The sequence below is a fragment of the Muntiacus reevesi genome, chromosome 3, assembly GCF_963930625.1.
Source record: "Muntiacus reevesi chromosome 3, mMunRee1.1, whole genome shotgun sequence".
NCBI classification, from domain to species: domain Eukaryota; kingdom Metazoa; phylum Chordata; class Mammalia; order Artiodactyla; family Cervidae; genus Muntiacus; species Muntiacus reevesi.
Genome location: NC_089251.1, coordinates 18,480,272 through 18,494,162, shown reverse-complemented (window position 1 = coordinate 18,494,162; position 13,891 = coordinate 18,480,272). Strand labels below are relative to the sequence as shown.

Here is a 13,891-nt window from a genome sequence, read left to right as displayed (position 1 = left end):
ACATTTAACGACTGGGTTGAAGTGAAGTCGCTCAGTCATGTCTGACTCTTTGCGACCCCACGGACTGCAGCCTAACTGGATCCTCCGTCCATGGGATTCTCCAGGCAAGAGTACTGGAGTGGGTTGCCATTTCCTTCTCCAGGGGATCTTCCTGATCCAGGGATCGAACCCGGGTCTCCCGCATTGTAGGCAGATGCTTTATCGTCTGAGCCACCAAGAAATAGTGTTATTTTGACTTTCAGAAAAATGTATGCATGTATAGAATATACCTAAAGGAAAGATGCAATAAAAGTTGCTGGGCATTTGTACTATATTTCATTTGGAATCTGTGTGTTAAGTAGAATAAAAGCACTACTAGAATACTGTTTAAAACTTCGCATGTTTAGTTTAGGTATAATAGTATTTCATTTTATATTGGTCTTTGGTTATCCCCGAATTAATTTACTTTTCCCTCTAAGTTTTTTTTTGTGGAACAAGATGCAATAACATAAGACAGACAGAGGCAGAGATGAAAAGACTAGTGTGTATTGCTCAGAGCATATTTCTATCAGAACCACTTGTAAGACGCTGATTTAAAAGTCCTCAATCTCACACCAGACTTCATAAATCCATCCCTAACACTAGGTCTAGGGAATTGTAGTTTAAACAAACTCTCCACAATATTCTTGTGCAAGGTAATAATAAAATAAAATGAAGCAGCTCTCCACTCCTTCCTGGAGCCTGGAAGAGACGCTCTGACGGTTTTAGTTCACAAGCCTGATGAGAGAAGTGTACCCACACATTCCAGCTATGGCTAAGATGCTGTGGAAAGCCAGGAACAAAAGAGCACGTCAGCTGGTTTCTATTCACGCTGCCTAGCAGTAGTAATCCTGGAAGGGAGTGGGAGTGAGGGAACCTGAGAACACCTGTTATCATTACGCTCCTCTCAGTTTCCCTCAGGTAGATTTCAAACCTGCTAGATGATTACTCTAACAGAGGTTGCACAAACAATCCCAAAAGTGACATGCGGCCTACAGAGGAAGAGGCTGAAAAAATCTGGAGTAAAGTTTGAAAACTCAGAGTGTATTAAAGCTTGATCCAGCGAGATAGTCATCTGAGGGGCGCAGAGAGTGACTGACAGCTCTGGAGGAGTCTTTTTCTTCCTTAAACCAACAGGGACCTAGTTTCACAAAGGGCGTAAGATTGCTCCGAGGCAAAATGAATCATCATGGCAAAGTGCCACTCAGTGGGTTTGGCTGAACCAGCACTGCATCTTTTCTTTTCACTCATTCAGAGAGGAGATCAGAATGTTGTTGATCAACATTCACAAAGCTGGAGATGTACTTCAGAATGGATTTCCAGGTTCCTCTTTATTGCTTCTTGCTGAGTCTAGTGAGGGATGACGAAATGACTAATTCTTGAGAGGCCTTAGAATCACTGTCAAGGACCTGGTACAATAATATGTATGTTACATACTAACTGTTTAGAAATTGGTATGTGGGTTTAAAACACATATAGATTAAAAAAAAAGAAAACAAGGCTGAAAATACACAAGTAGCTCCACTGTCTGCTAAGTCACTGGCAGAATAAATTCCACCTGTAAGAGAAAAGTCTGTTTAGGCCCAATTTTGGCTTAAGCAGCAATTTGCCTGTCTGTTACTCTATACAGAGATGGTCTCTCTGAAAAGGAATAGATTTTTAGTTTATTCTACCAGATGAACTGAAAAATTTTTGCTAGAAATAAATGAAGCTTCAGATCAGCACCACACTTCAGAAATTTGACTCAAAAATAAAGCAGCAGAAGAGACAGAGGCAGAAAAAAAGAGGAGGAGGTTATCTTTAAATTTAAAGAAAATGAAACAGTTTACCTCCCAGGAGTTGGGAATCACAACTCAGAAAAAGGAGATGGTTGGAAATTCTAAAACTTAATTTTCACACCTCTTTCCTCTCCTAAACTCGACTCAAGTCAGAGTAATGGCAGAAAGACAAACCCATGGCCCGCTTGGAAGAAGAAACAAACCACATCAATACTCTCTACTCTGGATTCCACTCCCCTATGTTATAAAGTGAATTTTGTCAGATTTGTTGTTATTGGGGCCCACTTTAATATTAACAGAACAATTTAATGGAAAGAAATAGTTCACACAGGACAAAGGTTTAAAGGTCTTTAAAGCCTTTTTTCGCCTCCTCCCTTTGGTTTTTTTTTTCTTTTAAGGTGTGCTCAACTTTCTGGAATAACAAAAACAAAACAAAACCAAACACAGAAGAAAAACAGTCCCAAGCAGCCCACACACACAAAACTCCACTGGCATTATCTTCATCACCATCTCCCAGAACAATCGCACCTTTTGTCATTTCTGGTGGAGGTACAGCTGCTGAAGAAGCCAAGACTTAGTAGAGAAAGCTAAGACATGAAGGGAGGGAAGAAAATGCTTCCTTTGTTAACCAAAAGCTGTTTCCATTTAAAAGTTTCAACATACTATGGAATAGTGAACGCACTTTTGTGAGCAAATGCAAAGCGTACAATGAAGAAAAGCTGCCTGTCAACTAAATAAACAGTCATCTGAAGGCATCCCAAACCTTCTCCACTTTTCTTGAAAAATGTGGGGGAGAGGGGGGAGGGAGTATGTACTATTTGTAGACACAGTGGAGGATGAGTCTAAAACTCATATAGTAAATATGACACATGGGGCTTCTAGAGGGCTATAGATTCATTTAATTACAATATTAAGAAATCCCAAGGCGAATATGTTTTTTAAAAGACCACAAGGCTATAATCAATTGTTCTAGCATGCATTAAAAATGGCGTGCTTGGGAAAGCATTTTATTGAATTTCACAAATATTCCACTGAGTTTATTTTCCTTCATGAAGCAATGCCTGAAGACAGGTAAGGACAAGCTAGAGTTTCTGTTACACAACAGCAGGCTCTTGTGATAAACCTGATTACAATACCCTGTCAGAGGTGAACTTCCTGCTTTGCTATTAAAAAAAGGCACAGTGCCGCACCCTTACTTATTGCTGTTTCAAAGCAAAAATTCAGCTGAGAAAAAGCTAATGCTACATGCACCTGTTAACCCAAACCTAAAATAAGACTTTCTATGGCAAAGGGAATTAATAAAGAATAAAACTATGTCAGAAGAGATGACAAAGCACTGTAATGTATTATTTATGGAGGAAGGATAAAATGAATTCCACACGCATTATGATTCATAAAACAGTTCAATTCGCATTTCTGGTCTGCTAGAATTATCTTAATTGTTGTAAATCTATCAGAAGTAACAAGAAATATACTTTTTAATATTCAAAATCTAGTCTTCTGAAAGGCTACGGTGAATACATTACTTTATGTGAAATATAGTCTTGGTCCTGGGGATAAGACCATTTCAGAAACATGCTGTCGACTTGCCCAGACCAAGATAAACCTTATGAACAAATACAAATTTATGAACTGATGACCAACTGAACAGGAGACGCTCATTTGGTTTGGCCTCAGGATCAGAGTTGGGAAAAACCTACTGACATTCTCCTCCAAACATTCTGCTTATTGTGGAATACCTACATTTAAATTCACCTGTCTGTACTAAAGCATATTAGAAGCTGGTATCCAGAAGAGCAGGCAATCCCCAAATAATTTCCATTTGATCTTGGCAGGGTTACATGATTATTTTTGCAGCAGGCTAACCTTTGTCATTGGGCTTCCCTGGTGGCTCAGTCGGTAAAGAATCCAACTGCAATGCAGGAGACCTGGGTTTGATCCCTGGGTTGGGAAGATCTCCTGGAGGAGGGCATGGCAACCCACTCTAGTGTTCTTGCCTGGAGAATTCCATAGACAGAGGAGCCTGGTGGGCTGCAGTCCATGGAGTCGCAAAGAGTCAGACACGACTGAGCAGCTAAGCACAGCATAACCTTTGTCATTACTCGGTTTTCCTTAGGTGAGTACAGAACTTGGTTCTCATTCCTTCTCCTGGGAAGCAGAGTTTGGGGGAGGCCTGGGCTGAGCACACTGGGTGCCAGGGGTAGGTACCGACACAGGATCGAACTAAGTCACAGACAGTTCACATGAAATCACTGGCTTCACTTTGCAAATATCAGGTATTATTTTTCTAAAAAAAAGTCATCCATGTAGCCTCAAACATACACTTTCTGACTGGGGTAATTAACTACTGGTTTCGGTACATGGGTGAGCAGTATGAAGAACTGATAAGATTATTAATCTCACAAGCGGTTTTCATGAGTGATACTGACACACCCATAAATCGAGTTTGTAAATGTCCTTACTTATAAGCAGAAATTACATCCCTCATGCATTTACCACTAAAATGTCAGTGGAATGCTTTTTTATTTTTTCAGCCAAATGCCACTATTTATTAGCCCCCTGATACATAATAAATACAAAAGCAGCAGACTGTAAGCTTACTACTTAGGTAGAAAAAAATCCCCAACAAATGTATTTGAAATCTTCTCTAAATAAAGTATTTAATTCTGTTTTTCAGCTATTTCAAATCATTTAATCAACAAACAGAGTTCTTTTCCACGTATACAGAATTGTACTATATATGAGGTCTTACGTGTGTGTGTGTGTGTGTGTGTGTGTGTGTGTGCGCGCGCGCGCGCGCGCACGCGCGCCTGCTCAATCACGTCTGACTTTGTGACCCTGTGGACTAAAGCTCGCCAGGCTCCTCTGCCCATGGAATTCTCCAGGCAAGAATACTGGAGTGGGTAGCCATTTCCTACTCCAGGGGATCTTCCCGACCCAGTGATCAAACATGAATCCCTTGCAGCTCCTGCATTACCAGGCAGATTTTTTACCACTGAGCCACCATGGAAGACCATGAAGTCTTATGGATGACAAACAGAAGCACTGCATGATTCCTACTGTCAAAGAGTAGCTAGGGATGCAAAGAATATACAAACAAACCAACTGTTACATCTGCCCATGGACTCCTCCTTTAGTACTCCCTCTGTGGTTCTCCCTCCAGAGGTAACTAATATCCTGAATTTTGCTTACCATGAACTTTTTTTAAAATAGTTTTATCATACATATAAATATACCTATATATTTAACTTCTTTTTTGAGCTTAATAAAAATGGCATCATACTGTATATAGTTTCCTAAGATTTGCCTTTCACACTTGATAGAATGTTAGATCCATTCCTGCTGCTTGTATCTATGGTTGTTTAATACACCATGTCTGACTGTGTCACATTTTATCCCTTTTTCTGGTGACAGACATTTAGATTGTTTCCAGTTCTATTTGTTTGTTTTTTTCTCATCACGTAGCTTCCTTCTTTAGCCTTTTAGCCTTGTATCCTTAAACACTAATCTCCATCAACAGACAACTAGTGAGGTAATTGTGGCATATCTATTCTGTGCAGCTTCCAGAAAAATAAAAAGTTAAAGTTAGTAAGTTAATTGCAGTTATACAAGAGAGTAAAAGAAAACTAAGATCATGGCATCTGGTCTCATCACTTCATGGCAAATAGATGGGGAAACAGTGGCAGACTTTATCTTTTTGTGCTCCAAAATCACTGCAGATGGGGACTGCAGTCATGAAACTAAAAGATACTTGCTCCTTGGAAGGAAAGTTATGACCAACCTAGACAGCATATTAAAAAGCAGAGACATTACTTTGCCAACAAAGGTCCATCTAGTCAAAACTATGGTTTTTCCAGTAGTCATGTATGGATGTAAGAGTTGGACTATTAAGGAAGTTAAGTGTTGAAGAATTGACGCTTCTGAACTGTGGTGTTGGAGAAGACTCTTGAGAGTCCCTTGGACTGTGAGGAGATTCAACCAGTCCATCCTAAAGGAAATCAGTCCTGAATATTCATTGGAAGGACTAATGCTGAAGCTGAAACTCCAATACTCTGGCCACCTGATGTGAAGAACTGACTCATCTGAAAAGACCCTGACGCTGGGAAAGATTGAGGGCAGGAGGAGAAGGGGACAACAGAAGATGAGATGGTTGGATGGCATCACCAACTCAATGGACATAAGTTTGAGTAAATTCCAGGAGCTGGTGATGGACAGGAGGCCTGGCATGATGCAGTCCATGGGATCGCAAAGAGTCGGACATGGTTGAGTGACTGAACTCAACTGAACTGAAGAGATTATCCCTATTCTTTGAAAATATACACTAAAATATTTAGGGATGATGTGCTATGTAAATGTAACTTACCTCAATGATTCAGAAATAGAATTCCAGAGATAGATACAGTGATAAAATAGCACAAAGGATGAAACTGTAGGATAAAATAGTAATAAAATTTGAATCTGGGTAAAGGATACATTTTTATTTTTGCAGCTTTTTTATAAATCTAAAACTATTCCCAAATAAAAGTTTGTTTAAAAAAAAAAAAGCTCTCTAAAGATATACCATGTTCTTGGATTGGAAGAATCAATATTGTTAAAATGACTATACTACCTAAAGCAATCTACAGATTCAGTGCAATCCCTATCAAATTACCAATGTCATTTTTCACAAAACTAGAACAAAAAATCTGATAATTTGTATGGAAACACAAAAGACTCTGAACAACCTAAGCAATCTTGAGAAAGTAAAATGGAGCTGAAGGAATCAACCTTCTTGATTTCAGACTATACTATAAAGCTACAGTCATCAAGAAAGTATGGTACTGGCACAAAAACAGAAATATAGACCAATGGAACTAGAAAGAAAGCCCAGAGATAAACCCACACACTTATGGTCATCTTATCTTTGACAAAGGAAGCAAGAATATACAATGGAGAAAAGACAATTTCTTCAATAAGTGGTGCTGGGAAAACTGGACAGCTACATGTAAAAGAATAAAATTAGAATACTTCCTTGTTAGGAAAAGAAAATAAACTATACACAAAATAAAACTAAATACACAAAAATAAACTAAAAATGGATTAAAGACCTAAATGTAATTATCAGAGACTATAAAACTCTTAGAGGAAAACATAGGCAGAACACTCTTTGATATAAATCACAGCAAGATCTTCTATGACCCACCTCCTAGAGTAATGGAAATAAAAATAAATGGGACCTAACTAAACTTTAAAGCTTTCACACAGCAAAAGAAACCATAAACAAAACGAAAAGACAGCCCTCAGAATGGGAAAAGTAATTGCAAATGAAGCAATCAATGGACAAAGGATTAATCTCCAAAATATATAAGCAGCTCAATATCAGAAGAACAAACAACCCAATCAAAAAATGGACAGAAGACCTAAACAGATATTTCTCCAAAGACATATAGATGACCAATAAATGCATGAAAAGGTGCTCAACATCTCTCATTATTAGAGAAATGCAAATCAAAACTACAATGAGGTACCACCTCACACTGGTCCGAATGGCCGTTATCGAAAAATCTACAAACAGTAAGTGTGGAGAAAAGGGAACCCTCCTGCACTGTTGGTAGGAATGTAAATTGATACAGCCACTATGCAGAACAGTATGGAGATTCCTTCAAAAACTAGGAATAAAACTACCATATGACCCAGCGATTCCACTACTGGGTATATACTCTGAGAAAACCATAATTGAAAAAGATAACATGTACCACAATGTTCACTGCAGCACTATTTATAATAGCTGGGACACAGAAGCAACGTACATGTCCATCAAAAGATGAATGGATAAAGAAATTGTGGTACATACATACAAGGGAATATTACTCAGCCATAAAAACGAACACATTTGAGTCAGTTCTAGTGTGGTGAATGAACCTAGACCCTTTTAACAGAGTGAAGTAAGTCAGAAAGAGAAAAAAATTATTGTATATTAATGCATATATATGGAATCTAGAAAAATGGTACTGATAGCCTCTTTGCAGGGCAGGAATAGAGATGCAGAGGTAGAGAACAGACTTGTAGACCCAGTGGGGGAAGGAGAGGGTGGGACAAATTGAGAAAGTAACACTGAAACGTATACGTTACCATATGTAAAATAGATAGCTAGTGGGAAGTTGATGTATAACACAGGGAGTTCAACCCAGTGCTCTGTAACAACCTAGAGGGGTGGGTGGGGTAGAGGGTGGGAAGGAGGTTCAAGAGAGAAGGGACACATGTATACTTACGCTGATTCACTGTTGTATGGCAGAAACCAACACAACATTGTAAAGCAATTACCCTTCCATTAAAAATTATATATATATATATATATATATATATATAAAGGCTAATTCCTCAAAAAAAAAGCTCGCTAAGATACAAGTGAAAAAGGCAAAGTAAAATAGTTATTGTTATCCAGATATAGTCTCATATTATTTTAAACTTATACTCTCTATCAAAATCTCTATAAGAAATCATTCCCCTCTTTTACTCCTGCCCCCTCACTCAAGATTAATTTAAAACTAGTCAACAAAAGAGATTGTTATTAGGGTGAGAATTTTATATAAACAAAAGTTTATAACCATGATCCTCCAATAACATGGTCCAGCTGGTAGAAAATTCAGAAGCAAAGATTAGACAGTATTTGTGAATAGAGATTATAATTTTCAAAAATATCCAGGAATAAATGAGCAGTTTATTCAGGCATTCAAGAAAGAACTATTTAGGTAATAATTAGCTAAAAAGCATCTGAATATTGACTCTATTTCTAAATGTCTAAAAAGTCATATTTGGAACACTTCTATTTCTGCCCTTAAAGCACTAACTACTATGGGAATTGACTTCCCATGATAAACAGAGAATTGGGGAAAACATATAAGGGGACTTCCCTCTGGTGGCCCAGTGGTTAAGAATCTGCCCTGCAATGTAGGGATGCAGGTCTGATTCCTATTTGGGGAACTAAGATCTCACATGCCCTGAGCGCTGCAACCACCGAAGCCGGCACCACTGAAGGGTCCACATGCTGCAACGACTGAGACCGTGTGCTCCGGGTCCTCGCCCTGGAACTAGAGAGCCTACACGCCACTACTGAGTCCATGTGCCCCAATCAAAGTCCGTGTGCTGCAACAAAAGACCCCACAAGATGCAACTAAGACTCGATACAGTAAATAAATAAATTATTTCTTTTTTTAAAGAAAAAATATATGAAACAATTTCAGGCATTAGAAAACAGGAAGCACAGGATGATATGCCCTGAAAGAAGAGAAACAAATGGCAGCAGGATGCTGCCTGGAGGCAGTCTGCAACCTGCAGTACAGGGAGCAGAGAGTGAAACAGAGCTCCAAGGTCTCACTGAGTTAGAGAGAGATTAGAGTTCCTGGAAGCTGGGGTGGCTGTAATTTGCAGACACAGTATGAGTGAGAATGAAGATGCACAGAGAACTCTGGAGGTCTGCAAAGGGGTCCTCTCAGTCTTTGGCTGAGTACCAAACTCTGCATGCTTTAAAAAAAAACAACAAAAAACCTGAGGCCAGGGGAGAAAAAAAAAAATCACTGGATCTTTTCCCCCAATGAATCCAGACAATTCTCAGAGCTCACATAAGGCACCAGCTGGAGTGGAGAGGCTTCATAATAGTTGGGGCACTAGGTGAAGTCTTTCAGAGGGACATCACTTAGGAGGAGGAGCTAAGTTAGTCCAAGAATAAAAGCTCTGGAACAGCCATAAAAAAGCTTGAAAACAAGCTTCTAAATGATCAAACTGATATCCAAGCTACCTAACCATACAGCAGAACAAAAATCCGGTATCCATCAACACAAAATTCACATTGTCTGCATCCAATCAAAACCACCAGGCACGGAAAGCAGGAAAACACGACACACAATAAGGAGAGAAACCAGTCAACAGACTCAGAGGTAACAGAATCAGTAGATGAGAACCTTAAAACATCTACTGTAAATATTGTCAATAAACTGGAGGATGAAAAAGAAAACATAAACATAATGAGAGAAATGAAAAGTAAGACTAAAATGGAATTTCTAGAAATGAAAAACATGGAATCTGAAATGAAAAAAATAGTGGAAAAAAAACAGTAGATTACAAATTCAAGAAGTAAAGATCAGTGAATTTGAAGATATCACCATAGAAACTATACAACACAAAACATAATGAGGGAAAAAAAAAAAAGGACAGAAGGCTGTACTTCGAGTTTGAGACTACTGTGTACAATGACCTTGGCAAAAGGTTCCACCTGCTGAAGTGTCTGAGCTTCCCTGGTGGCTCAGACAGTAAGGAGTCTGCCTGCAATGAAGGGAAGTCGCTCAGTCATGTCTGACTCGTTGCGACCCCATGGACCGTAGCCTACCAGGTTCCTCCATCCATGGGATTTTCCAGGCAAGAATTCTTGGATGGGTTGCCGTTTCCTTCTCCAGGGGATCTTCCCGACCCAGGGATCGAACCTGGGTCTCCCACATGGTGGGCAGATGCTTTACCATCTGAGCCACCAGAGACCCAGGTTCAATCCCTGGGTCAGGAAGATCCCCTGGAGAAGGAAATAACAACCCACTCTGATATTCTTGCCTGGAGAATCCCATGGACAGAAGAGTCTGGCGAATCCCAGTCCATGGGGTCATAAAGAGTTGGACACGACTGAGTGACTAACACTTCACTTCACCCTGAGGTGTTTACTCACATGTATAACTGGGAAGATGGTGAACCATACTCATGCAGAGGTTTAGTAAGGATCACAAATGTCTCTTGAAATAAACTGAAAACAACATAAAAGCTGTGAAGGTTAAGAAAGCCTATGAAAAGAATTCCTTAAGTGGGCAAATGCAGGATAATATTTAATATTAATATTTAGTACTCTGAAAACCTGATGACGAGCAAAGGGCATATAACCTTTGAGTACTATAAATAGTAATAAAGGCTCATAATTAAAAGAACAGAAGATCTTCCACTGGAAACATGAAGAGAGAGCTAGAGGAGGACTGATGCAAACAAAGGTCTTAAAACAGTGCCTCTCAAAACAAAAGTGCCGGTGCTCAGTGCTATCTGACTCTCTGCAGTCCCGTGGACTACAGCCCGCCAGGCTCCTCTGTCCATGGGATTCTCCAGGCAAGAATACTCGAGTGGTTTGCCATTCTCTTCTCCAGATCTTCCTGACCCAGGGATTGGACTCAGGTCTTCCACATTGCAGGCAGATTCTTTACCATCAGAGCTACCAGGGAAGCCCTAACATAGTAACTTTCAGTTCCTTCCTCCAAAGCAACATAGTGAGCAAATAACAACAAAATACACTGTTTTTTAAAATTTGAAATTAGTTCAAGTTCTCTGTATAAAACTTCTGAAATTTAGTCTCAACAATACACTTATCTGCAGTGCACACATCTCACACTAAAGCTATATTTTGAGAATAGCCTAGAGAATAAAGAAACCACAAAAAGAAAACATAAATAATAGTTCTGCTCTTTATTAAGATATGATTAATATTTCATATTTGAACAGAACAAAAGTGGTTGACTTTTTTAAACTTCAACATGAAATAGTAAATCAGGAGATGAATATAAATCACCAAATTACTCTAATGTCTCATAAGTGACTACAAAGTAAAAAAGAAAATAATTTACCTCTATGGCAAAGATTCCTTTGTCACGTCCATATAATTTCATCTCTTCTGGAAAATGCTGAAAAGCATGTATGTAAGGAATATGTTCCTCTTCAACAAATCTGTGTTTTTGAAAAAGTTTCAATATAAGATATGTACTGATTTGGCAAAGTAAACAAAAGAAGGGAAAAATGTTATATTTCAAACACAAGGTAAGAAGCAGTTGAGTATACTGTATATCTCAAATAGATTTAAGAATAATTAACCTGAAAATATCTATATTTCTGTTCCCTTGTGCATAGACAAGATTTAGTTGATTATCTAATAATCTCTTCTGTTTCTGCCCAAATAGATAAAATATTTCTAAAAGGTGTGTTTATCTTATTTGTCAATTTACCAGGCTTGTAGATATGGCATTCCTTCTGTCTATCCCTAGTTTCTCTGATGTGATTAGTTTCTACTCATCTTTTAAATGACTTCTTTAGGGAGACCTTTTTGATCTCTGTTTTCCTTGTTAGACTACCTCCTTGCCCGCCAATTGGTCCCTAGTACCTATGACAGTACATGGTAGGTACCTGTCACTGGAAGAACAATTAAAGAAACACTTGTTTACCACTCTGTCTCAACGTCTGGTACATAGTAACTGGTCACAGTAAATTACTCAGTTTGAAGAAGTTAGCACATAAATGTAAATAAATATTCATACATACTTATCTACAATTCATTCATTCATTCGACATAACTTTATCGAGTACTATATACCCAACATTATTCGAGGCTGGGAGACACAGCAGTGAACAAAACAATAAAATATTCTTGTTCCCATGGAGTTTACATTGCACTGAGGAGACCAAGATGACAAAACAAGTAAGTGAAATACACAGTATGCTAGGTAGGAGGAAATGGTAAAAAGAAAAACTAGAGACAAAAAAAGAGCAGTGGGGTAGACTGACAGCGTCTCATTCGCCCCTCCTAACCAAGAAACCAATACTCCAGTCATGACCCCTGGAGATACTATCTCTACTTATAATACCATTGTACTTTCCAAAAGCTTCAATCTGTGACAGACTGAAATTTAACAAACTAGTTATTCATTACAGGTGGTTTAAGTAGCACTGCATTAGAGGTTAAGTTGTGTCCACCCACAAAACATATCCTGAACCCCTTCACTACATTCTAGTTCTATCACCACCACCCTAATCCAAGCCACTACCTCTTGCTCTAAGTATAGAAAAGACCACCCAGTCTCTCTGCTTCCACTTGTGTCTACCTAGAATCCACTTTCCTCACAGTTGCCTGAACAATCTTGAAAACACAAACCAGATCAGATCATGTCTCTCCTGTTAAATTCTTCGGTGGCTTACTATCACACTTAAAGGCAAACTTCTGATGGGAACGGGGTTTCCTCTTGGAGTGATAAATACATCCAGGAAATAGAGGTGATAGCTGCAAACCCTGTGAATATACTAAAAACCACTGACTTGTATACTTTAAAAGGGTGAACTGTATTTAAACTATACTTTAAAAAAAAAATCCAAACTCCTAACTTGGTTTCCAAAGACCTATGTCTGGTCCTGTTTATTATCTCCTTGCCCTCATCTTCCTCCTACTCCTTCAAATTCACATTCCCATCACATCAGCCTCCTCTGCTCCTGGATCATACAGAGCTTGCAACTGCTTTAGGGCCTGGCACTAGCAACCTCTCTTTACCTGGAATGCTAGTACTTCTGATACTCAACAGCTGGTTTTATTTTCATTCAAAGTGCAGTTTAAATTCCATCTTCTCACTGAGGCCTTCCCTAATAACCCATCTAAAGTAGCCATCTGGTCATTCTCTATCACATCACCCTATTTCAATCTTCTGAACAGCATTCCCTTGTCTGATTTACTTATTTATGTATTTGCTTATCTGTCCTCTCCTCTAGTCTTAAACTTTAAGAGAGCAGGGACTATCTATATGGTTCACAAATGTATTTCAAGGGTCTGGACTCTAAAACAACACCTGCAAATAGTAGATATTCAACGAATATTTCTGGAATGAATATATGTTGGCTGTTTTTACTTATTATAATTGTTAATACAGGGTCCTTTAAAGGCTCCTCAAGAGCTATGAATTTATCCTGAGGAGGATGCTGTTAAAGGATTTAACAGAGAAGTGACATACAGGATCAGTATAAGATACATGGGTATTGTGGAAAGGCTAATAATGTAGGGCCTTCAAATCAATGTTCTTTAAATAGTTTATTCAGGGTGTAGCAATAGTAGTTCTCAAACTTTAGCATCCCTTAGAATCCCCAGAGGGTTTATTAAAACAGAGATTGATTACCAGGCCCTGTTCCCAGAGTTTCTGACTCAGAAGGTTAGAATGGGTCCAAGAATTTGCCTTTCTAACAAATTCCCAGAAGCTGCTGATGCTGCTGGTCAGGACCACACTTTGAGAACCTGTGACTTACAGCTCTTTTTTCCAAGAAAAGCAGAGAGAGAGGAC

At 38.8% G+C, this 13,891-nt stretch overlaps 1 protein-coding gene across 1 annotated transcript in view; it reads right to left on the bottom strand.

The window, feature by feature from the left end:
* The window catches only part of TAF1B (TATA-box binding protein associated factor, RNA polymerase I subunit B), a 51,601-nt gene that overhangs the window by 18,053 nt on the left and 19,657 nt on the right, over positions 1-13,891 (bottom strand). Inside the window, exon 8 of the mRNA XM_065928580.1 lies at positions 11,426-11,525. Coding sequence (XP_065784652.1) covers positions 11,426-11,525 — 100 coding nt within the window. The remainder of the gene's footprint in view (positions 1-11,425; positions 11,526-13,891) is intronic.